This window comes from Sphaerodactylus townsendi, linkage group LG11, assembly GCF_021028975.2.
Source record: "Sphaerodactylus townsendi isolate TG3544 linkage group LG11, MPM_Stown_v2.3, whole genome shotgun sequence".
Lineage (NCBI taxonomy): Eukaryota > Metazoa > Chordata > Lepidosauria > Squamata > Sphaerodactylidae > Sphaerodactylus > Sphaerodactylus townsendi.
The window spans coordinates 39,173,751-39,199,574 of NC_059435.1; the positions used below are offsets into that span (position 1 = coordinate 39,173,751).

Sequence of the window (25,824 nt, forward strand, 5' to 3'; positions counted from 1 at the left end):
TAACAGGCTATGAGCTCAGCTGAAACAAATAGTTATTCAAACATCAGTGACCGCATAGTACAGTCCTATACATATTGCAGATGACAATACATGTTTCATGTGTTATGCTAAGGACTATGTACTGTCTCTGAATATTACAGAGCAATCCATGTCCCTGTCTGTTTTGGAAGGAAGTAACTGACAATCCCTTATAAGGATAATGTCCAGATCTCAGCCAAAATGGGGCACAAACCAAATGAAGAGTCTTGAAGGCCGGTCTATGCCTTCTTGGATATTCCCACTTGGAGGAAGAAGAATATAAAAGGCATTTAGATGTGCTTTTTTGCATATTAAGTAGATTTTGCTGGAGGGTGGAATGCAAGGTCATATTAGCTGTTGCTCCTCTGGTTCATAGGGACATTCTGACTAGACTTCAGGTTGTTAGGTGAACTTAAAAAAAAAGCTCTAGTGTACTAATTTTGCCTATGAGGAACTACAGCTGAACGATCCTGATGACCAAGATTATCCACTGAGACTAGAGTTTACCTGGAATTTGAACCCATATATCCTAGCTGAAAAGGACAGGTCGCTCCAGATGAAGTAAATTAATACACTTATGTTGGCACAATAGTGTTCCTGAATTAATAATGGAAATACTCTGCAGCAGAATTCCTGTAAATCTATTTCATAGATTTATACTCAAGATGCAGAAAGAGTTATATCCAGGAAGAATTATAGCTACAAAACCCTTTTAGTGACTGTGATCATATGTAATTATTTTAAGCCACTTTGCACATTATGAAGATGCCTCGATGAAGGCTTTTCTGTACTGGAATTTGTGGAAACTTCGCTGCATCTATTTGTAGTGTAAATGTTTTAGGAAGCTGCAGGTTATATTTTTAGGACATATGTTTGCAGTAAAAATATCTCCATATAAAATAGCCATGTGTGAATACACTCATTTTCAAATATTTCTGCTAAATGGAGTTGTCTTCCAAGAGGCATTTTACAATTTTTGGTGATTTTCTATTTGGGAATAGGGCCTTCCATCAATTTTATATTGGATAACAATACTTCCATGAATAGTGGCTCAAGCTGTCTCCATTTGTTAGCCATCAGGAGCAGCAGTGGCATAGTGGTTAAGAGCAGGTGCATTCTAATCTGGAGGAACCGGGTTTGATTCCCCGCTCTGCCGCTCGAGCTGTGGAGGCTTATCTGATTAGACTGTGCACTCCAACACATGTCAGCTGGTTGACCTTGGGCTCAGTTCTTCTGAGCTCTCTCAGCCCCACCTCCCTGGGCAACACACCTCACAGGGTGTTTGTTTTGAGGGTGAAAGGGAAAGAAGATTGTAAGCCCTTTTAAGACTCCTACAGGAGAGAAAGGGGGGATATAAATGTAAGCTCCTCCTTCATCATCATCATCACTGATACTAGTAGCAGCAAAATAAGGCTGATTTCCCCCTTCCCCCCTCTTATGACCAGAGCAGTGAGTCATAAACCCCTTCCGCACACGCAAAATAACGCGTTTTCAAACCACTTTCACAACTGTTTGCAAGTGGATTTTGCCATTCCGCACAGCTTCAAAGAGCACTGAAAGCAGTTTGAAAGTGCATTATTCTGCATGTGCGGAATGAGCCATAGTCTGAATAAATAAAGAGTTTGTCGAATGATTTGTTAGCACACATGCATGGATGGTGGTGCTGGAGACTGGAGAGGGACTTGCTCTGCATTTGGAAGCCTCCCCCTGCTACTGTTTTGTATTGTTTATATTGTGTTTGGATCCCGGGGTGGGGGTGGGTGGGGAGTGGCATATTAAAAAGAAATAAATTCAGTATTCCTCTGTGTGAAGTCAAATTCATATCATATAGAATTTTCCTTCATTTTTCCATGATAAAGGAAGGTTTTCTCACAAGCCTTCAAAACCAAGGCTGTCTAAACTGATCTGCTGTAGGATGTCTATCAGTGGAAATTAAATGAACTTTCACTAATGCATTGCTAATGACGTTATTAAATAGCCATTCAATGCAGGAAGTTCTGTGTGCTCAGGAACACCAAGTGCTCGAGGGTGATAGGATAGATTTGATGTTACTGGCATGAGTTGCCATGGGGTAAGTGATTGTGTGGATCTTTGCCATTGCAGTGGGGACAAAATCGCCTTTGGATTAAGTATATTTCAAATATGATATGATGAACATTAATATTAATCTCAGTTGTAAAGAAGCTCCCCCTCAGGTATGATGGCATCCTGCTAATTGAGCAATTTCCTAGCTGGCAGCTCCTGTGGATTATGTAGGAGTGATAGGAGGCTGAAACAATGCAATGTAACTGCACACACTGGAAATGCTGTCTGGTCTGTTAATGCAGAAGGGCCTCTTGTGGTGCTAATTTGCCTATCAACTAAATGGCATAATCAGTCTGCAGAATACAGATGTGTGCCAGATGCTTGCTAGCAAGTGATATGGAACTGTACATCTGCTGATGAGCAAATGGTGATCAGTGGATTTATATGACGAAACCTTGCTAGATAGATCCATTTATTTATTTATTTATTTATTGCCTGCCTGCCTCCCTGCAAGTGCTGTGGAATTATATTTCTCTGGCAGAGTAATGAACCTGACTCCTGGGTTCCTGTGAATAATTTGAATTTGAACATTATCTGGATATACTGCTGAACAGGAATGTAGAACCTCTTTTTCCTCTTCTGTTCAGGGAATGACTTCACTGCTAGATTACTGTGCAGGTTATGCAGCAGTTAAAGACACAGGGACTCTGCCAGGAAAAAAAAAACCAGCCTGTCTTAAACTGAGCAAATACCGGTTGCTGAGTGCTTGGAGGGAAAAAAAATCACAAAGCTAGTAGACTATTTAGCACTAAGATCAAGTCAAGTGCCTCCAATAAGACTGCCAACACTGTAATAAATTCCTGTACTATCAGAAGAAGTTTTATCTGCAGATATCATCAGTGTCAATACTTATCTACATGTAACTGCTTTACATAAGTGCCATGAAAAAAACCCTACACACCTCATGTTTTATAAACACAAACCAAGTTGGCTTCTGCTTTCAGGGCTTCCCATAAGCAATCAGTTTGGTCAGCGATTTCAGAAAAGATGCTGTTTTATAGCTTCGCTGCAGGGTGTCATTTGTAAAATGGAGGGAGGGCTGTGATTTTAATTTTGGCTTCAGGTGTGAAAACTTGTTAGGCTGGCACTAACACACCAGTCCTGTCCTGAGAAGCACCTGCGTGGCAGCTTGTGTGACCATATGGGGTGGGGGTGGAGAGGAAAAGACACAACTGGCTTTGTGCTGGCCATTGCTTTTATACCAAACCAGGAGCAGAATACTCCAGAATACTCCAGAATTGTATTGGACGTTTTCTGAGAATTTCACCGACATGGGCTGGTTTGGAGCTCAAGCCTTAAATCATGGTGTAAACAATGAACAGGGGGAAAAAACTATACAAATGGTTGTGGTGGGTTTTCCAGACTGTGTGGCTGTGGTCTGGTGGATCTTGTTCCTAATGTTTCACCTGCATCTGTGGCTGGCATCTTTAGAGGTGTATCACAGAAGGAAGTCTGTTACACTGTGTCCATTGAGAATGGAATGTTTCCCTTCCCACTGGACACTGGATATTCTGTTCTCACTGGACACAGTGTGTAACAGACTTTTCTCTGTGATACACCTCTGAAGATGCCAGCCACAGATGCAGGCGAAACCAGACCACGGCCACACAGCCCGGAAAACCCACCACAACCAGCTGAATCTGGCCATGAAAGCCTTCGACAAAACTATACAAATTTTACTGAAAGCCAGCATGGAGATTAGAAAAACCAAATGATTCTCAATGGATTTCTTTTGTCTTTTAGAACGTGATGGTGAATAAAGAATAAAAACGAGTCATGGGAAACAAGGAATTGACTAATCTAGAAGAGGATTCTCTGATGAATAAGAAAAGTGCTGACTTATATATCATGTAAGCAGACCAAGAAGATTATTATTGATCTGAGAGAGAGAGAAAGAGATGTGATATATTGAAGAATTGCTAATCAATGCCATTAAACAAGACACATATGGCTTCAACCTAGGAAAGCTGTTGAGTGTTACTGTTGGCTGATTAATGCTTACCTGGCATCTTTACCTGTTTTATATATCCACCGTGTTTATTTTCTTACCATCTTTACCAGTGCTGATTCTAAATTAGTATACAATAACACTATCTGCATTTGTTTTACTTGAGGAATGCTCTCTTCTCTCCATGGAGCAGAATGCACTAATTATCATGCCAATATCCTTGCATATGGATAGTAATACACCATTTGCCTTTTGTATAGGTTTGCCTACCTCCAGGTAGGTTCAGAAGTTATTTCAAAATTATGATGGATCTTCAGATAACAGAGATCAATCCCAGTGGAGAAAATGGCAGCTTTGGAAGGTAGATTCTATGGTGTTACTCATTCTTACGGAGTTTTTGCACTCCCAAACTCCGCCCTCCCAAGACTCTGCTCCCAAATCTGTGGGAATTTCTCTACCTGGATTTGGCAACACTACTTTTATATAACTTTGAAAAGGCCATTATACCTAATACAGTAAAAATCAATGCACTTTTGCACTTCAGATAAAATAAAGTTATTGGTTGCATACAACTAAATGTTTTTAATATACTGGTACTTTAAGAACTGAAAGAAGGAAGAACATGATAAACAGCAGACCAATCTCATACTTCAATGGGGTTTATTGCTAGGAAAGTTTCTTTCAGACTGTATTCTGTGAGAGTATCTAATGTGTGGGCTGCCCACCCCGTTGTGCTTATACAGATGTAAATCCATAGAATCCAATAGGATTTACTGCCTAGTAGTGAAACCTTATTACTAAGCACAGTTGTGGCTCTCGGATCTATGTACCCCAACCCCATGTGCCCTTCAAAAGAAGTCCCACTGCCCATTAGGATTTCCAATTGTCTGGAGAAAAGGCAATTGGAAGATTTTTATCAGGAGATGAATTGGGTGCTATTTACTAGGTGGTTATGAAAACATTCAGCACACCTTTTTCATAAATTAGGTTTCTATTCTGTTAGCATCCCCATGGCTACAATCAATTCTTACGTTAAGAGTGTACAGATTCGTCGGCTTGCACGACCAAACGAACAAGTTTTGCCAGAACTGTATGGGGTTTTTCCCACACAAGTTGCAGCTGCCTTATGGGAACCCCAAGGGGTTTTCAAGGCAAGAGAAGTTCAGAGGTAGCAATTGTCTGCCTCTGCGAAGCGAACCTAGACTTTCTTGGTGACCTGACCTCCCATCCACGTACTTATCTAAAGCCCTGTTTCGCTTCCAAGAATCTGGGATATCGAGATTAGGACGCGCTGCGGTGTTTGGTCGGGGGAGCTGTGTGGCTCCGGGGTATCAGCGCAGCGCTCTCCAAAATAGCAACTCCTCGGGTCTCTTCGGCCCCTGCCGGCTCGCCCCGGAATAGGCAGCTAGAAAGTAGGCGGTGAGGCTCGGGGTTTTTTGTGCCCGCCTTTCCTAGAAGCGATTGGTGGAGCCTGGTGGTTACCTCCCAGCTCGTGCTCCTACGCAGACAGCAGCGGCAGATGACCCGGGACTGGTGAGTGAGGCGATCGGGTTGCGTTGTCGTAAGGGTGCGAATGCAGCGAGCGGTTCAGTCTGCGGTGGCGTTGCGGGGAAGGGCTCGCTCGGGGTTTTCCTCCCTTGGGCAGGCTCTGCATCAAGTCCAGAGATGCAGGCGCTGCTGAGCCTGTTTACGGGGCCCGGTGGAGCCTCTTCCCGCCGGCAGCGCCGGTGGCAACATCATGTGAAGCTCAGTAATCGCCTCCGCGTGGTTATTGCACTTCGAGCCAAAGGTTCATGTAGCATTGGAGGTGCCGCTAAGAGTATCGGCCCGGACCTGGGAGGCATCTTCCACATCCAGGATCTGGGCTGGGAGGGTCAGCGGTGGCTGTACCGGGGGTAAAGGGCGGGGACGGGCGCTTTTGCAAGTTGATAAACTGGGTCAACCTTTTCTTTGGGATCTGAGCGTTGAAGGGGAAAGCTTAAAGCCTTGCTCAAAATGAAACCTACAGAACAAGTTGAAATCCTCAAAAGGGAAGTGAAATCATGAATCTTGTCCACTTGGAACAAGAAATGAGTTACATAAGACTGTAGGGGGTAGGGCTCCTTTCTTCCTTATTTTTACAATAAATGTCAAGTGCCACTTGATTCTTGCAGTCGTGCTCTGAAGATGGCAGGGGTTTCTTTTAGCAGTTCAAGAATGGCGTTTTGTACGTTGAAATGACAAATAAGTCACAGTGTAAGCCAGAAGCCAGACAGTAAAGCAAGAATCCGTAACATAAGTTTTGCGAGTCAGAGCTCCAGTGCATCCGATGAAGCAAACTGGCTCACAGAAGCTTTCACTGGAATTGGTAATAACATCTTGAAGGTGCCGCTGGACTCCTGTTTTATTTTGCAGCTGGAAATTCGTCCTACTAGTGCTGCATGGATCCTGTGTGCTGCACACTGTCTTGGGAGTAAGTCACACATAACTCTGTGCAACTTAATTCTCAGGCAACTTGTGTCAGGCTATTATACAGTAGCCAAATATTATAGAATAGAGTAGCCAAAGCTCCAGGTGGGGCCAGGAGTTCTTCTGGAACTGCAAAGATGGGGTTTCCTGGAGGAAATGTCAGTTTCAGGATTAGGATACATTCTGTGGCATCACATCCCTGCTAAGTTCCCTTCCTTCTCCGGACTCTGCACTCTCCAGACACCATGGGCAAATATCCAGGTGTTTCCTGAGTCAAAGTTGTTAATCTTAGCTATAAATCACCAGCTGGACACACCACAGCCTTTCAGAGACCTAAAATTATCTTTGCTGTTGAGCTTGTTGCAGGTTTTAACACTTCAGCTGGGGGGGGGGGGGGAGGGGGGGAAAGATCAAACACCTAGGAGACAGTTGGCTTGGCACCACTGCAATTTTTGAATACCTGTTCCTGTTGGACTGGATATCAGTGATACATCAAGAAGTGAGTTGCTGTGAACAAATGGTAGAGGTATCAGAGTCACAAGATTTATCTTGCAAATCCAGTGACTGCCATGTATGAGTATATATGGCAAACACACACACACACACACACACCAAACCAGCCCACACCACTTTTATAGTAGTACAGCCCACCAAGCAGCCTTGTGGTCAAAACCCTACCATGGTTAACTGTGGTGTTTCCCCCCCAGACAAAATATCCTGGGATAGACCCGGGATCATATATCCCATGGTGTTTTTATCCTGGTTTCTCCCTTTGCATGGCTGCCCGTCAGTTCGTTCAGCCGGGAGGAAGAACTCCAGTGAATTATGCATGAGCCCCTGGTTTATTTTCATTTTCCATGTGAATGTTTGCGTTTACATTGCTTTGTTTACATAGTTTGTGTACGTTTACGCAGTTTATGTAGATTCCGTTTTTCCCATATTCTGATTGGCTGCAGTTAAGGGGCAGGGAGAGCAGGTGGCAACACTGGAGAAATAAACCGGCCTGTCTTCTGCAGTGTTTGCATGGGCGTGGGATCAGCGCACGCTTTTTTTTAAAAAAAAAACCTGTTTTTTGAAAGCTGCAGGATAAGGCAAATCTCGTGGTGCGGGCCCAGTTTAGGCACGGATGCCTTGCGGAATTCATGCCCAAACCGGGATGGTTCACTTCCTTATCCCAGGATATATTGGCTGTGGGGAAAATGCCGGTATTGGCCTTGTGTCATTCCTGTCCAACAGTGCAAGTAAGTAGCTGATACTAATGAGTAGACAAAAATTATGTATTTAGCTATTTATTCCGTCTGTTCTCCCCTGGTGTGTGTGTGTGTGTGTGTGGGGGGGGGGGAATTACTCGAAGTTTCTTACACCATAATTCCCTCCTCCATTTTGTCCTACCATGGGAGCATGTTAGGCTAAGAGTGAATGTCTGGTCCGTGGCTACCAAGTGAGCTTTTTTTTTCAAGGCAGAGTAGGAGTTTGAACCTAGGTTTCCTAGATCTTAGTCTGTACGTTTTAACAATTCCCTGCTGACTTTCAGGAAGTAATGATAGACTTCTTGTCTTGGCTTAATGGTAAGCCAGTACAATAGAGCCAGTGTGGTATAATGGTTAGGAGTGGCAGACTCTAAACTAGAAAACAGGTTTGATTTCCCACTCCTCCACAACAAGCCTGCTGGGTCACCTTGTGCCAGTTGCGATTCTCTCACCCACCTATCTCAAAATGTGTCTGTTGTGGGGATGGGCAGGGGTGATTATTGTCAGCCCCTTTGAGACTCCTTAAAGGCATAGAAAAGCAGGGTATAAAAACCAAATGTTCTTCTTGGACAGGGGGCTGACTAGTAAACAGTACTGTGTGAGAATTTGTGGAGAGAACAGCAGAAAGCAAGAGCTACAAGAGTGAGTAAAGAGACTTACAGAGTCCTTTGGGGGAGTATCTGAGATGGTGTTTAGGAAGTGATACTGAGAGTCATGCAGTTATCAGGATATGGTGATGTTGGCACATTAATACTTCTCCCCAGAGGAAGATACAATACTGTATTTTATTATTAAGGTGCTAAGCCAAATAAATCAGAAGTCCAGTTTTCTTTTCAATGTTTTGCCTAAAAATTTCCTAGACATTGGATGCAAAGTAAAATTAAAATGTGCAAGAGAAAACACTCCTAGAAATGTATGCTCTCTATAGAATTGGTAGGTAGCTTCAAATTTGAGATCGGTCAGTGAAACGGAGAGCACAAATAAATATTGGGAATTGTACGAAGGTTGAGATCTGCTGTTCTTTCTGTGACTGCATTTCAAGGTCTGTTGCCATAGAGTCATAAGCACCTTTTAAGTGATTATGTAGCTTTGCTGGAAAATGCATGAAATACTTTTGTTCCTACTCATATTTTTAACTGGACTCCAAGGGTCAGTGGTCAATTACACACAAGGTGTTTGTGGCGTGATGGGGACAAATGTCAGGTGCAGCAAGATTTCTTGTACACACCTATTTCATGGAGCCCTGCTTTCACTTTCTATTCGCTCTGCTGCAAGCGAGACCACTTCTAGCATGATTTAAATTTTTTGCTTTGCTGCCAGAGAGATTTGCCCTGGACATCTTCCCTCCACCCACCACCAGCCCCTCCCACTCCCTCATTTCACTGTCTGCATTCTACTATCTGAAATGAAGTTTTAACCACCACCCCCTATCATTGGGGAGGGTGGAAGCAGAATAGGAGAGGTGTAATACAGCCAAACAGCTGCCGTGCTTGTGCTGTCCCTTGCAAAATCCCTCTCTGTTGTTTTTAACGTCTTCCCCCTCGCCTCCCCTCCATATTGCCTGCTTCTGCTTCTCTAAGTGCACAGGACATCTATTTGGCTCCATCCCACCTCACCCGCTCTAATTCCACCCTCCCTGATGATCAGGAAGGCTTTTAAAACTTTATTTCAGAGTGTGTGGGTGGGAAGGAGGGAGGGAGAAAGAGAAAATATCATCTGAGATCTCTGTACCTTTAAGGATATTGATGGACTGAGAATAGAGAATTGGAGAACCAGAGGCCCATGGAAGCAGCTATGCTGCAGACTGGGCTGCCTCCTTGTGTGTAAACAGAGAAATATGAGGAGAGCCCTCTGCAAGCCCAGTGCGCAGAGAACAGCCTCAAAGTAAGTGTCACATGGGTAATGGTCCAGTATAAAGCAACAGGCCACAAGAGGGAGTGCTGTGGTAAAAGAATATTAGAATTAGCAAATATTTAACCTGGAGTCACTGCTGTCTTGTGAAAAAACCAAGGATGAACCAAAGTATGCCTTTTTGTTTCTTTTGGGTAGGTCTACTAAGATTCTGCTTGACAGGCCTGGAAAAGGAAGAAGTGGATTTACTAGCCTAAAAGGTAAGCATGTAATCCCTCTTAGTATTCATTATTTGTTTGCTGATCTGTTCAACATGAGCCTACTGTTTCGCCAGGAACTGTCAATGTAAAATTCATACCTTCTTAATTCTTATATATTTTATGAATTATGTATCTGAAAATAAGATGCCCCAAGGTGCCCTTTTATGCATTAAATTTCACTTGCTGCAACTGAACATTCTACCCCTTAAGTCTCTTGAATTCTCTTCTTATTTTGATAGCTCTTCCGGAATGGGAAAAGTTTCTGTATTTGCTTGTAGGACTAGAGGGTAGTTGCCAAGCAAAACGTAATCTGAAGCAACCTTGAAACAGTATAATGAAAACCAATTCTTTTCTTAGCTTCCTAATGATTAAAATTACATCCTTAGCGTGTTTTACTGAAATACAGTTCAGTAACTGAGAGCTTGTCACGGTGGAAGCTATTTGACAACCTCTCCTTTGCTTTGTAAGGAACGCTGTGCCACCCATGTGTCTAGGCCTTGTTAACTCAGCATGCTTCCTTTACAGCCAAATCCCAGATTTCCATTCTGAAGGCCAACAATTTACCATAGGCAAAAAACACTTGATACTTGAATAAGGATTGTGAGTTGCTATAGTGGGTAAGCCAGGAAGTCCTTCCCCCCACCCCCAAGTTTTACCTCAGAGAAGAACTGATTTTGGTAAGCCTCTGGTCCTTCTGCTCCCCACTTGCTGGAGCAACACTGGCCTATCTTTTGAAGGTTGCTGCAAGAATAACTGTTGTAATAGCCATAAAGAATCTTGAATATAATAGTTCCATACATACCCAATGTAAGAAGATGAATTATACCGGAACCAGTGTTAGCTGCTGTTGGGTAAAGTCTGAAGAGCAGAAACAAATGTGAAAAGAGCAGGTCTTCCTCACAAAATATTTTACTTACCATTTTCTCTTAAAGATGTGACATCTACTTCTGCCATTGTGGGCATTTTGGTAGCAGACTGTACATAGAATGACCTTTTACAAGAGGCAGGAAATTTTCCTTCTCTCTTCGTTTCCAAGGAAGTCCTGTACAGCTGTGTTGTATAGAAGGACTTTAATATTAGTATTGCAGTTCAGATTGCATCTTAGTATGGTTTTTTAGTTACTAGTAATGTGCCTGTTTGGAATATGTAATTCATCTTCAGTACCTTAATCACAAAGTTGGAAAGACCACAAGGGCCATTCAGTCCAATGGTAGTGGTAGTATTACTTTCCTTGATCTAGACACTATACCTCCTATTGATGCAACCCAGAATTACATTGGTTTTCTTTACTGTCATATCACATTTTTGATTCATGTTCAGCTTATGGTCTACTGAGACTCCCAGATCCCTTTCGCATGTACTGTTGTCGAACCAGGTTTTGTCCGTCTATATCTGTGCATTTCATTTTTTGCCTAAGTATAGTAACTTTTTCTCCATGTTGAAATTATATTTGTTACTTTTGGCCCAGATCTTTAATATGTCCAGGTCATTTTGAGTTCTGACTCTGTCCTCTGGGGAATTAGCTACCCCTCCTAATCTGGTGTCATCTGCAAATTTGATTAGCATGCCCTCTGTTCCATTATCCGAGTCATTTATGAAAATGTTGATTAGCACTGGGCCCAGGAAAGAACTTTGGGGCACCCCACCAGTTACTTCTTTCCAGGATGAGGATGAGTAATTGGTGAGTACCTTTTGAGTTTTGTCAGTCAACCAACTACAAATCAACCTAACAGTAGTATTGTCTAGCTAACATTTTATTAGCTTTTTTGCAAGGATGTTACGGGGACCTTGTCAAATCAAGGTATGTTGAAATCCGCAGCATTCCCTTCATCTACCAATCTTGTCACTGTATCGAAAAAAGGGATAAGATTAGCCTGGCATGACTTGTTTTTGAGAAACCCATGTTGACTTTTAGTGATTGCGACATTCCTTTCTAAGTGTTTACAGACTGTCTATTTAATGATCTCTAGAATTTTTCCTGGTATTGATGTCAGGCTGACTGGATGATAATTGTTTGGGACTTCTTCTTTTTTTCCCTTTTTTGAAGTTGGGGACAACATCTGCTCTGCTTAAGTCTGCTAGGATTTCTCCTGTTCTCCATGAATTCTCAAAGATTGTTGTCAGTGATTCTGAGATTATTTCTGCCAGTTTTTATAATATCCTTGGATGTAGTTCATCAGGCCCTGTAGACTTGAATTCATGGACAGTCCAACCCAAAGCGGGGGGAGTAGAATGGCAACCATGGACAGCTCCATGGCACTGCCTCCAAAGGGGAAATTGGCAGCACAAGTGCCAGAAGAGAGGGAGAAAAGAGAAAACACTCATTTTTCCTCAGGTAGCCCATTTTCTCAAATGGCAGCTTTTTGGTGGCATAAGTCTGCGTTGCTGGCAGGGGACATTGCTGGGCCGAAAATGCATTGGGAGTCAACTAAAGTCAGCCCTGCCTCTGGGAACGCCCACTTTCATGCTGGCATGGGAATTGGTGGTGGTGGACATCTTCTGTAGGGCCCAATGTCTGAGTATAGGTCCTGCCGTGGCTGGCTACTAGGGTAAGTCCCTTGGCTCTGGCACCTGTGCCAGTTTGCATGGCAGAGGTGGCAAGGACGTGGGCACAATTGGTGGCAAGGACGTGGTGGTGGCAAGGACGTGGGCACAAATCCAAAGTGGCTTCAGTCTCTCCTCCTCTTTGGAGTGCACAGTTAAAGTAGCCAGTTATTCCAGACTACCTCTTCATCTAGTCTGTGATGGATCATCCTTACTGCATCATCTGCTCCTTTCCCCCCAGGTTGAGCACTTTTCCTTTTGGGAGAAGACTGAGCCAAAAAAGATGCTGAATAATTCTGCCTTTTCTCCATCCCCTGCTGGCATTTGCCATTTTCTCCACACAGTGATCCTACCATTTCCTTGTTTTTCCTTTTGCTACAGGAATCAAAAAACCCTTTTTATTATTTTTCACCTCTCTAGCAAGCCTGAGTTCATTCTGCACTTTAGCTTTTCTGACATTCTCCCTATAAGTGCTGGCTATTTGTTTAAATACCTCTTTGGTGATTTCCCCTTTTCCCCATTTCTTATGCATATCCCTTTTAAATCTTAGCTCAGTTGAAAGTTCTTTAGACATCTATCCTGGTTTCTTAGACACCTCCCATTTTTCCTCCTCATTGGAACTGTTTGAAATTGTGCCTTCAATATCTCACTTTTAAGAAACTCCATCCATCATCCATTCCCTTCTTTTTTAGTATTTTTAACCATGTCATACCCAGTAGTTCCCAAAGTTTACCGAATCAACTTTCTTAAGTCTAGAACAGGGAATTGTAGTTCCTGAACATCTGGAGAGCCGCAGGTTCCCTACCCCTGGTCTAGAATATCTGTGACTACACTTGGCTTCCACCTTCTGCTTTATGACATACTCCAGGAGAACATTATGACTGAAATATTTCAATAATAAATCTAACAATTAGAGATATACATTTTTTGGGACTGTCACAACTCTGCACATAATTTGCTTACCCTACAAAAGGGGAAACTCATCAAATTATCAGTTGCCCATGAGTGATACTTTCCTCCTTTTATGCAAATTCATGACATATACTATGCAAATGCTAAATATGATCAAATTCAACATCCAGTATCATCTGACTATTGAGGTTGTCTGGAAGAAGTTAAGAACTAAGCACATTACATTGACGTTACAAAACTTTACAAAACTCTAAGAGAACTGTGTGAAAGAACTCTCACTGGAAAAGACTTTTAGAGTTCACATTTTAGTATAAAAAGCAAGCTGTGCAATAATCACAAAGGTTGATGATTACATAATTTTTCTTTCATTCGGCAATCTGTAACTCCCATTACAAGATTCCGCTGGTGTAGCTAATCAATGGGATACAAAGGCAAATGAAAGAGGTGGAACAAATGCAGTACCCTTTGTAGTCAAACACAAGGACACATTAGTTCTACCCACATAAAGCCAGCCAGCCATTCAGGCACACTTCTAAATGTTATGTCAAAATTTCCTCAATGGATGTGACTAGGCTAGACAATGTTATCAGCCTACCTCAGACTTAATGAATGGGGACTAGTGAATAACCAACCAGAAAGGCGATACAACATCCCATGTCCTCATTGATATGCTAAATCCATGGTTCTTTAGACTTAACATTTTTCCAATTTTGTATGGATCCAGAATGTTATTGCGGCATATCAAGAACTGCTACTCAGCAAGGGCACACAACTTTCAACAGAATATTATTGCTGCTGAACACTTTGAAAGGGTTGGTCTTAAGTATTTTTCAGAATGAGCAAATACTGTTATATATTTGACTAGCTAGGAGTTGTAACTTCTCTGCACAGTGTAAATACAGAGAAAAGGTCCACTTCTTGGCCATCTCCTCTGGTATATCCTCATGCACTAACTGGGATTCTCAGGCTTCCACCTACTAGTAGTTCCCCTACTTAAGGTAGCCCACAGCATCTGTCACAGTCTCTGCCTTCTCATTGTCATGCTCACTCTGTGGAACAGGCTCCTTGAAGAAGTGAGGGGTCATTAAAAATGTTAAGATGTAGAATGCCATTTTAATGGGACATAATAACAGCCATGTCTCTTCATGGGGAGGGTATTTAGGGGTTTTAGTTGATTGCTTTAATTATAATTTGTAAACCACCTTGAGCCATGAAGGAAGACATAAATATTTTAATAAATGATAAATAAATCTCTAGTTAAAGGATCTCAGCTGCCTTGGGAAAAACCGCTCTCTGTCTAAGATTCTGGAAAGGTACTGCCATTATGAAGCAATGTTCAGGTAGATGGATAGACAGCCTGGCACAATATAAAGCAGTTTCACAAGTTCAGTAAGGATAAGAAACTGTTTTTGCTGAACAAATGAAATGGGGAAACTCACACAATTGAATAGACATATGCACGACATTGTCAGATAAGGCATTATGTCCCTATATTGAAAGCACTTTGTAGTATTATCCCCTTTTGGAGCAGATGTGGAAGAGTGAGATTATGCACATTGCTTTTCATGTCTGAAGTAGTTCACAGAGGGCTTTACTTCTGAGCTCAGGTAGTACATTCAGCTCCTGCAGTTCAAATGTACCAAGGGTTTCAGTTTTCATTGGTCTTATATTTATCCAAATCAAAAGTTTCAGGTAAAACATGTGAAATCAGCATGAGCAACCTTCCATGGGCAGGGCTTCAGTTTGCTGTAGACAAGGTGCTTGCCTTGACCTGTGCTGCAATGAACAAACCAGGGCACAGGAAACTGCTCTAGGGATGTTTCTGCACTATTTTATTTCTAATTTTGCCAAGACAGCTCCATGTCCACCATTGGTAAAACTATGATTTTATTATAAAAACCTTTATAAAAATGTTTTAGTTCTTCCGGTTCTCTTAGAGTTTTACTAGTATTAAAATACCAACATAGGCTGCTTCCACATGGAAATGATTACTTGCTTAGTATTCATTGCTACTGTGAATGCAGTCACAGTTGCTACATCATCTTTTCTAGCACTTTCCCAATATTTACTTTTCTCCCCCTTGTGGCCATCATTTAAAAAATGATCAGGCTCCCCAACTAGGGGGGTCAGGGGTCCTCAATCACTAGATCAGGTGCTTGCTGACATCTTCCTTGGTACCCACCAAATGTTTTAGAAAGAGAGCAGAGCCAGGTGGAGCTTTTGCCCAGCAAGGCTTCTGATGGCCCACTGGAGATATGATTGATGGTGCAGATTGTAAAAATGTTGCTTTGGCAGCAGATGGTACCACAACACAAGGATCTTCACTTTGTGACTTAAGTGATCCTGCTGCAGTCAGTTGGTGACTGGTTCCACCTCCTGTGGCTGCCATTTTATGTGCCCACCACACTGTGTCAAAATTCCTGCAGGCTCAAAAATGTTGCAGACCCTTGCACTAGATTGGTAGGGCAGTATAATGATCTATTGCCACAATCTCCTTGTTCCCAGATTTTTTTTAACAAGTATGTCTTTTCATTGTGAATTATAAAGAAAAATGTGCGTCCTGGGAACTAGTACATTGCTGCAGCAATTTAGCAGTTATTGATTTTTTAAAGGCCTGAGAAAAAGCCTTCCAGGGCATATGTGGAGCAGGGGAGGAATAGCAGCTGAGCATTGAGGTCAGGAAAGTGGCACCAGAAAAATGCACCCCTTGTCTGCACAGGGTCTAAAGGTGCTTTGACGGTGATCTTTCCCAAAACACCATACCTAAACAAGTTTGGGAAATATTGTTACAAAGCAGGAGAAATCAGGGGAGAACAATAAACAGAGGATGATTTCATGTGGATTTATTTATATCAAAGGACCCCAAAGGCAGCTAATGCATGTGAAACATCCTATTATAATATAGGCATCCAATAATTAACAAAATACTAGCATCTTTAAGACTTGCTTGTTTCACTGGAAAGCAGCTAGGGGGTGGGGCTGAGTAAGAAATAAAGCTCTTTCTGGATGACAAGCTCTCCCTAAGATGCAAGGAAGCCCAGTAGCAGCTAAACATCTTTGTGAAAGTGGTTATATTGGAAAGAGACAGGTCTTCCTAGCTTTGTTACCCAGTGCAGTTTTGTTGTGCAGGTATGAATGCTGATATGTCTTTGCCTGAGTGAGACAACCAGATGGACTTGTATTCAAAAGATGCAGGAAGTGTGAGCTCAGGCCCTGAAGGAAGGAAGAGCTACTGGAGAATAGTACAAAATGTGTAAAGCATTCAAAACAATTTCTAATGTGCCTTGGATTCAATAAGTGCTTGTAATACTAAAATGACTGCCTTTCCTGACCCTTGTTTATGCACTCATAATCTGTCCCACAATAAGCTTACATTCCCTTCAGATTAGATTTTTGGTTGGCACATGTTTTCCCCACTCCTGAGCTCATTGTGCCGCAGACCAAAGAAGGCCAGTGGTTTGTGAAAGTGGGCAAAGTGTGACTTTTCCCCTGCAAAACAGATCTGTGTACATTTAGCTTCCTTTGGGTTTTCTACTTCTCCCCACTTTCCACCACCCATACACGAACAGTTCTTTCCACTCCTCTGCTGACATTTCTGGGGGATCAATGGGGCTTCTTTTTATTTCTAAGAATAATTCTTTGAATCTATCATTGGTCCGAAAGACTGTTAAAACAGTCTCCTTTTTTTTAAAAAAAAAGATGGTAACAAAACATGGGACATAATGTCTGTAGTTTATGAGATAGGAAGCCATAAATAAAAAGAATAATTGAAAATTAATTACTGAGACCCAGGAAGCACTCCAAATGGCTGCTTAGTGCAAGGTGTGCCTGATGAAAGCAACCACCTGGATGTTTTTTAACAAGAGCAGCTCAGTTGGAATTGTATCTTGCTTTGCAATACTGGTAGCCGAGAGTTGTGGCTAGACCTGTGAAATTCTGGTGGATTGATGAACTCTCCATACACATCCAGTTTTAATTGCTAGTGTGGGAGGTATAAGTTTATGTGTGCACTTATTCAGATGGCTGGGAATCCTGCAAAGGTCTTGATTACAAAGGCAAGCTTACATGTGCAATTTATATGCAGATGTGTTCATTTCCCATCTGAATGCATGTAAGTTGTATCTTGCCTAAGTAGTCATGGTTTTTGCGTTTTGTGCATTCAGAATGCGTGCAGAGAGCCACGTGGTCCCAAGACAGTACTTCTTGGAAGTGCAGGGTAATAAGAAACTTCCATTGCTTTTTCACAGTTAGTCTCACAGCATTAAATAGAGTTAATATCCTGGAAAATGTGAGCTTTCTCTTTGCATAAAAGGCACTTTTTCTGTGATCACTGTCTCGGGCGCAATGTTAGGATGCGAGCAAGAGAGAAACCTTGAATGATCATCCAGTTCCAAGCTGTGATACGGGTGGTACTAACCATGGGCTACTTTTGTATGGATAAGCAGCCCTATAAAATCAGTTTGGAACTATGTGAAAGAAAAACTTGGCCTGCTTTTGTGTTGGAGAGTATTTCCTTTGCTTGTGACTTCTGTGTACCCTTGGAATTGCCAGTGACTGGTGTTGGTCTCTATTACATCCAAGCCTGCAGGAAAACTTAAAAATAAGTCTGCTTCTGATAAAAATGATCTTTCCATCATGCAGGTAACCCCACTTTGATGCGTTTCTCCTTTCAAACTAGTTACAGATGGGTATGCCTGTCATATGCAGGAGCAAAATGAAGGAGGAATCCAGTGCACCATAGAGACTGATGAAATTTATTCCAGGGTTAGTTTTTGGGAGTGAGAGCCCTATTCATGCTGGAATAAATTCCACTGGTCTTTGAGGCAGGGGTTCTAAACCTTTTTGAGTCTGTGGGCGCATTTGAAATTTGAGAGTGAATGCTGAGCACCATGAGACAATGGCTGCCACACAGTGGGGACACCAGTCATAGAAAGACTGTCATGCAGGCTGGGTCCACTCTCAAAATGTGGCACAAAATTTTAGGCAATTCGAAGCCATGGAGGCCGCTCTTTACAAATGGCTTCTGGGCTCTTCTGAAGCATTTGCTCCAGTTGAATGGGTGAAAGCATGGAACTGGCTTTTGGGAAAGAACAAGTGGGCACCAAGGAGCTTATCAGTGAGCACCATGGCACCCATGGGCCCACATTGAGGATCTGTACGCTAAGGTGGCAATGAATTCCTCTTTCATTTTCCTTTCAAAGCAATTGAGGCATCTGAGGAACTTGTGGGCTTGCTGACAAGGAAGGCAAATCCTATAATTCTCATTATCCACATATCTTCTTCCCTCAAATGGTGACAAATCAGCAGTCCATCTTTATGCAAGATTCGACAGTACTTCAAGACTATCAATAGTGGTACTAGAACATCCTTTTGCAGTGATACTTTGTGAATTATATTCTTTTGTGGCTCTGTAATTTGCTAATGGTAGTTGTGTTCTCGGATAATGATTCGAGCAACTTACTGCCATTTCATTATATTCCAAAGCCTAGTCTTAATGCTGAGGCAGTGTTGTGTCACAGTTAGTATATAAGAACAGAGAGAATGAGGTTCAAACATGCATTCTGTCATGAAGGATGATTGATAACCTTAGGCTAGTGTCCCTTGTATTTTCAGAAGAGTTTTTGTGGAAGTTTTGTAATTCCTGCTAAACTGTCAAGAGGACATGCTATCAGAGTTAAACTTCAAAAATTGCTGCAGCAGTGGTTTTAAAGTTTAAGAATAAAACAGAAGTAACAGAAATTAGTTCTGCTGTAGAGGTGATATAACATTCCTTTGCTATACCTGCGGAGGCTAGAGTCCGGATGATCTTTATAAAGCAGAACAGCCAATTCTAATTCTGTTTCTAATCCTATTTTCCAATCCATTTTTTCCTAAGGTAATTCAATGAAAAGATGAGCAAGATAACAGTTCTGGTCACTTTCCTGAGCCTGAGCTTGACGTTTGAGCAAAGTAGAAGCCATAGTCGACCAAGCGTTTTCCGAAGAACTTTTGAAAGAATAAAATGTTCCATACCAACAAGAGGGGATCCTGGACAACCGCTGTTTTTGACTCCTTATATTGAAAGTGGCAGAACTGAGGAAGGTAGAATTCATTTTGTTTAGTTTGGGGAATAGTTTTTAATGTTTCCATCTTTTCCTCATTATATTCCTGAAATGATCACACTTTGTGTTACTGTCCTGGTTGGAAATATTGTCAAGAGGTATGCTTAAATTCCTCCTTTTTCTATTCTAATAGAAATGCATGTATTTATTTACCCTGATTTATGACCTGCCTTTCTCTCCAGTGGATACCCAAAGTAGTTTATATCATTTTCTCCTCCATTTTATCTTCACAACAATCCTGTAAGGTAGGTTTGACTGGCCCTGACCTGGATAGCCCAGGTTAGCCTGATCTTGTCCTATCTTGAAAGCTAAGCAGTGTTTTCCCTGTGGATGGGGAAAGACTAAGGAAAGCAGGAGTGGTGCTCAGAGGTGAGCAATGGCAAACCACCTGTTAAAGTCCCTTGCCATAAGTTGGCTGCATGTTGGGGAGGGGGGTGGGGCTATGTTATTGTTTCAGAGTCACCCAGAGTGAGGATCTGAAGGTGGCTTTTACAGATCCTAGTCCAAAAGGTTAAATCAGGGGTCCCCAAACTTTTAAAACCGGGGTCCAGTTCACTGTCCCTCAGACTGTTGGAGGGCCGGACTAAAAAAAACTATGAACAAATTCCTATGCACAAATGATTGTAAACTGTTTGATTTCACCTTTCAGCCTTTCTGTCATGGTCTATTTTTAGAACAGTGACCAAAGTATGTCAAGTACAGGGTGGGCTCCAAATATTGTTGGGGAGGCTGTGGAATACCTTCCCCTGTAAAAAAAAGCAGAACTTTCCCAATGAAGCATTCCATCTAACCCAGGATCAGGTATCTTCCTGGGTTCTTTCCTCCCTAGCAGCTAGCGAGCGATTCGCCAGCCTGGCTGATGCCAATGGGAGTGAGGCGGAACAGAAAGCCTGAGAGCAACACATGGAGTAGCCGAGAGGGAAGGGCGGAGCAGGCGTTGCCACATGTAAGTTTTCCAACTCTGGGTCAGAAAATGCATGGAGATTTGGGGGTGCCATCCTGTAACTGCAATCAACGGCCATTGGGGCCAGTTCCTCCTCTCCCTCGAGCCCCCACTGCACATGAATGTAGCCATCGCTGCCATGCCTGGCAGGCCGGATAAATGCCTTCAGGGGGCCATATTTGGCCCCCGGGCCGTAGTTTGGGGACCCCTGGGTTAAACACTGCACAATAGACATTTGCTTGAAATTGATCACAATGGAAAAGACAGTTTTAGAACATATTATTTTTGTGTTGTTGGTTAATTTGTATAATTGTAGCCATAACGTTCTTGAGATCATACTAAATTGACTACAAAGCGTGTACACATTTCTTTTCTGAACTTTGGTTTTGGTAAAGCTGCAAAAGCTTTATCTGGTTGAGATTGTTCTGCCACCCGAATTCTGTTGTTTCTATTGTCATTATTGTAATACTGTACTTTTCCAAGGCCTGTTCTTTGATCTTGTCTGGTACTCACTGGCCCAGTTTTCAAGTGCAGACTTCCTAAAACTGAAAAATGCCTTTAAATTGCCAGTGTGATATGATGCAGCCAAAATATTATTTCAAGACACTTTTCTCAGCAAAGTCATTTCACTAAATGTGTGGTTATTTCTTATAATGGGGTAGCCTGATTTTGAAATTGTTTGTTAGGCTAAGAAAGTGAGGCAACCCATGTCTAGAAACTCATATATACTTCTACCATTTTTTCTAAGCTGAGCAGTATTTTTTATTTCTAGGTGTGTTCTTGCAGATATATAGGTTGTTTCCAATAGAATAGATGTATCTTTTAAATATGTTCCTCTTTCCATAAACAGGGACTATATACTGAAGCTCTTCAACTATTTATACATGACAAACAATGTTATCTAAACCCTGTACCCTCTATTTGTATCCATTTATACCCTATTTTGTTATGCAGTAAAGTTCTGTTGATTGATTGATACTGAATATTCTTGAATTTCTGTTGTTTGCATCTGTGGATCATTTGGCTTGATTGTTGTTATATTTTTCATTCTATAGGAAGGCAATTAAGTCTGGTAGGTCCTCTCCCAGGAAACAGTGTGAAGAGCTATTCTGGTTACCTCACAGTCAACAAGACTCACAACAGCAACCTTTTTTTCTGGTTCTTCCCAGCTCAGGTATGTCTCATTTGAAATGCTGCCAAATGAAAGACTTCAAAGTTGGTTTTCAAAACTGTAATTGTAAGGGACAGAGGCTGTCAGGTTGGTTTTTTGTCATGATTGGAGTAGCTGGAAGTAGACATGGTTGAGCTCGAAGAGGAGCAGCCATCTCTTAGACCCCTTCCGCACATGCAGAATAATGCAGTTTCAATCCACTTTCAACACACTTTGCAGCTGGATTTTACTGTGTGGAACAGCAAAATCCACTGGGAACAGCAAACAACTGGGAAAGTGGATTGAAACTGCATTATTCTGCATGTGCGGAAGGGGCCCATCTCTCACCCAGGAGATATAAAATGGACTTACTGGCAAACATGAATCTTTAAAAAATGTTTTTACTGTCTTCAGTATTTCTAGAAATTTTACATCTCCATTGTTATCAGAGCAGACTGAGAATGCTTCTGATTTGACCCTTTTGGTCTGCATAATCTGGGTATTTTCAGATAAATTATTTGATGTTAAGCCTAAGTGTTAGAAAGCATTAAGGTGTTAAATGCATATTTAGAGTACTGAAGGTTAAATGTGTCCGTTTCCATGTGTAAGCCTCTTGCCTAAGAAGCTCCTTATCAGAAATTTAATTTACAAGAAGAACAGTAGAAAAAGGTCTATTGCAAAGCTAATCTGACATAAGGGGGCAAGGACCAAGAACGGTTAAAGAGGGTTTATGGGATACATGTATGAGATAAATGTGCATAGCACCATTTCTTGAATCAACAAACACGTTGAGCAAAATACTATCAATGAAAAAATATTCAGCATTTGGAGATCTTGGTTTTTAAGAGGAACCATTTTCAATAGACAGATGCTTGACTTCATGTCAGCATTTGTAGCATGTGCTGAGGTGAGCTTTGAGGTACATGGCTCAGACCTGCAAATGGACTTGCCAAACCCTTTGGAGAAACATAGTTCTTTAAAAGCTGCTGACTGAAGAGATAGAAATAAGTCTCGACCTGCCCTTGCCACCAAGGTGAACATTATTATTCTTTTATCTCCTTCATGCTCTCCCAAGGCCTTCGAAACTTGATTAAGAACTTCTTCTGTAGTCCCTACAAGTTCTTGCAAAACCATTTTCTTTTTTCTTTCTTGAAGTTGTCAAGAAGCAATCAGCTCCTTAATGCCACATGGTGTATACTGGTTGTTCTCTGGTGTTGGTAGCTAAAAAATTTTTGTATGGGAAAGGAGAGGGAACATAAAACAATTTCTTTTTTAGACTGGTTGAACCGTTAGCATGATGTGGTTCTTTTGGTAGCAGAAAGAACTGAGCTCTATGAAACTGACCTTTAGTACTGGTAATTGCATGAACGGCAAGCAAAACCAGATGCTTTCTATTTAGTGCACAAATACTGATACATGTACAACAGTTAGCATTTTGGCTCAGAAATCCATGCAGTGTATAAGCTACAAAAAAAACCCCCACTGGACAGAGTAATTTATGAAGTTTCGAAGTATCTGACACTGACCATGTAAAACATCTATTGCTTTTGTAGAGAATTGTAGGCCACTATACGAAATTGTGAAATCTCAAAACAATATCCTTAAATTGGAAAGTAGTGGAGAAGCCTATGCCAATAAACTTCATTTGCTTTACATTGTTAAAGTGTTTATTAGTGTGGCACATATTCAAAAGACTCCAGGGGAAAAATAGCTGTATGTAAAAACATCTGTACTGTTTCCAAGTAAAGGATTTTCTTTTCTGGTAAGTAGCATAAACCATTCATCCCAGGTGCTAGGATAGCAACTGATTAATTTCTGCAGTCTGTGTTACTGTCACAAACTGCTTACTTGAATAATGTCCATATTGTGCAACTGATGCCAAGTGAACAAAAATACTGGCAGACCAGAACTGCTTTTCAAAACGAATTCACCCAGTCAAATGCTAGTGTTTAAAAAGAAAGTATCATAGAATGAAACTACGTAGAACAATCGCTCCAAACAAACAGAAATGAAGTGAAAACATTTTGAATTGTCTAGGATTTAATTATATTATTGTCTTCAAGGGTTTTTTTCTAAATTACACATACCTCAGTCCATAGAAGCCCTGACCTGGATAGCCCCAGCTGACCTGATGAAGCTAAGCAAGGTTGGTCTCGGTTAGCACTTGGATAGGAGACTACAAAGGAATTCCAGGGTCACCATGCAGCAGAAGGCAATGGCAAGCCACCTCTGTGAGCAGTCACACAGCTACCATGAGGTGGGGGGTGTCACGGTGCCATGGGCGCGCACCATCGGGGTTATGTGGGGGCAAAAAATCATCCCCATGCCGCTTCCCCTTGCCCCAATCCACTAGGCCTGCTACTGGGCACCCCTGCCCGGCCCCGCCCCGCCACCCACGCCCCGCAGCGTGGAGCAGGCTGACCGGAGCAGGCTGCTTTTTCAGATGGCTGAACTAAGGTAAGTGGGGGGGGGGGACCAGCCAGGGTCGCGGCACAGAGCAGCCTGGCCGGAACAGGCTGATTTTTCAGCCAGCTGATCTTTGCAGCCAGCTGACCTAAAGTAAGTGGGGGGGTGGGGCCTGGTTGCCATTTTGCCCCAGGTTCTATTTGCCCACCCCCCATGCTGTGAATCTTTTGCCTTGAAAGCCCTACTGTGTTGCCATAAATCAACTGTGACTTGACAGCACTTCACTCATACCCAAGTCTACAAGGAATGCTTAGGACTCAGTGTTCCTGCATTCATTCTGACAAACTAATTTTCCATGAAGAAAGGTGCGTTTCCCATCATGAAGCATTTAAAATATGAGTTTGCCCCATGTACACAGGCACAGTCACTGACATCTTTATAAGTGGCAATGCCATATACTCCTCTCCCTGTTTGAAATTGGAAACTATATCTTCATTGTTCATGCAAGATACTGCTCCTATCTCCAAGGGATCTGGTTTTCTTCTGCTCAAATTCTTTTCTTGTCACCCCAGGAAGTGCTCTTAGTTTAGATTTCACAAGTAAACCACTGGAAATCATTAAGGCCGGTATGGCTAATGGCAACAGTTGATTCAAGAGACTGGCTCAAATACCATGTACATGTTGTTGGCCTACGGCAATCCATTCTGGGTTACTGAAAATATTTCTACCCTGCATACTCAGCTATGCTCTCAAGGCAGTTTTTGTCCATGATTAAATCACAGTAAGTTGAAGATCAAATAAACAGACACATATTAAAACCTAATCAATCTAATATCTAATATTAGGGGCTGCTATTTCAAACCTATTTGCAATATGATAAGTGAGTCACAACAAACCAGATTAATTACACTTAAGGCCAATTAAAAATCAATGTGAACTTAGTGGGCAAAAGAATCAGACTCATTGAAACTAGGCCCTGGACTAAATAAATGGGATTGGTATGTCAGTCTCAGCTTCCTATCTGTAAAACAGGAATGGTGATCACCTGATTCTTTTAGAGATGGTTTTTGAAAAGGCTTTCTAAGGCCCCTTCCCCACATACAGAATAATGCACTTTCAATCCACTTTCACAATTGTTTGCAAGTGGATTTTGCTATTCCGCAAGTAAAATCCAGCTGCGTTGAAAGTGCGTTATTCTGCATGGGCAGAAGGGGCCTAAAAGGGGCAAGGGCTTATGGCTCAGTATTTTTATGTAAATATCAGACATGAAGGGTCTTGATTGTGGTTGCGATGAAAGTGCAACAGGAGGTGGATCTTCAATCTCCTTTCAGTGCTATTTTCCCGAAAAAGCCCAAATAGTGCTGCTGTTTATCTGACCTTCAGTCCAACTAAGAATTAGGACTTCATGCACCTGAACTACCAGCATCTCTTTACAGCTGAATTTTCAGGTAGCAGGAAAGATCTTCATTTATGTGAGACTCTTAAGAATCATTTACAGTTAGTGTTGACAATACCGAGTTAGATGGTCTAACAGCCCCATCTAGATTGGATGGGCAGGCAGGACGGCACCTCTCCAGTACCATCCTGCCCTTTCCAAACAGCTTCCCTGTGGTGCAGGAAGCCCCAAGACAAAACAAAGAAACAGCCAGCACAAATTCCCCCATAGAGGATAACGGAGATATCCTGTTGCCTGTTGATTTAGCATGAAACTTCTCAGGAGCTCTGTCCAGCCATCCTGAGTTCCTGGGAATGCCCCTGGGGTCCCCTGCTCAAGCCCTGAGCTCTGGCCCCTCCTCGACTGTTCCCTGCTGGATCCTGGATCATCTTCTCCCTCCAAATCACTCATGCCATCCTGGTAATCCATCCCAGACTCCAAATCAACATCAGACCCAGTGGTTGCTACCTTGT

General features: G+C 42.1%; 1 protein-coding gene across 2 annotated transcripts in view; it reads left to right on the forward strand.

Annotated features, from left to right (window-relative positions):
- Nucleotides 1-5,517: 5,517 nt before the first annotated feature.
- Nucleotides 5,518-25,824, forward strand: part of CPVL (carboxypeptidase vitellogenic like) — a 72,051-nt gene continuing 51,744 nt past the window's right edge. Inside the window, exons 1-4 of one of the 2 annotated variants that reach the window (XM_048511871.1) lie at nt 5,518-5,584; nt 9,799-9,860; nt 19,192-19,397; nt 21,416-21,534. In XM_048511871.1, the coding sequence (XP_048367828.1) occupies nt 19,208-19,397; nt 21,416-21,534 (309 nt within the window). In that variant the 5' untranslated portion in view covers nt 5,518-5,584; nt 9,799-9,860; nt 19,192-19,207. Of the gene's footprint in view, nt 5,585-7,603; nt 7,741-9,798; nt 9,861-19,191; nt 19,398-21,415; nt 21,535-25,824 lie in introns of those variants that run through there. The other variant, XM_048511873.1, reaches the window with a different exon arrangement.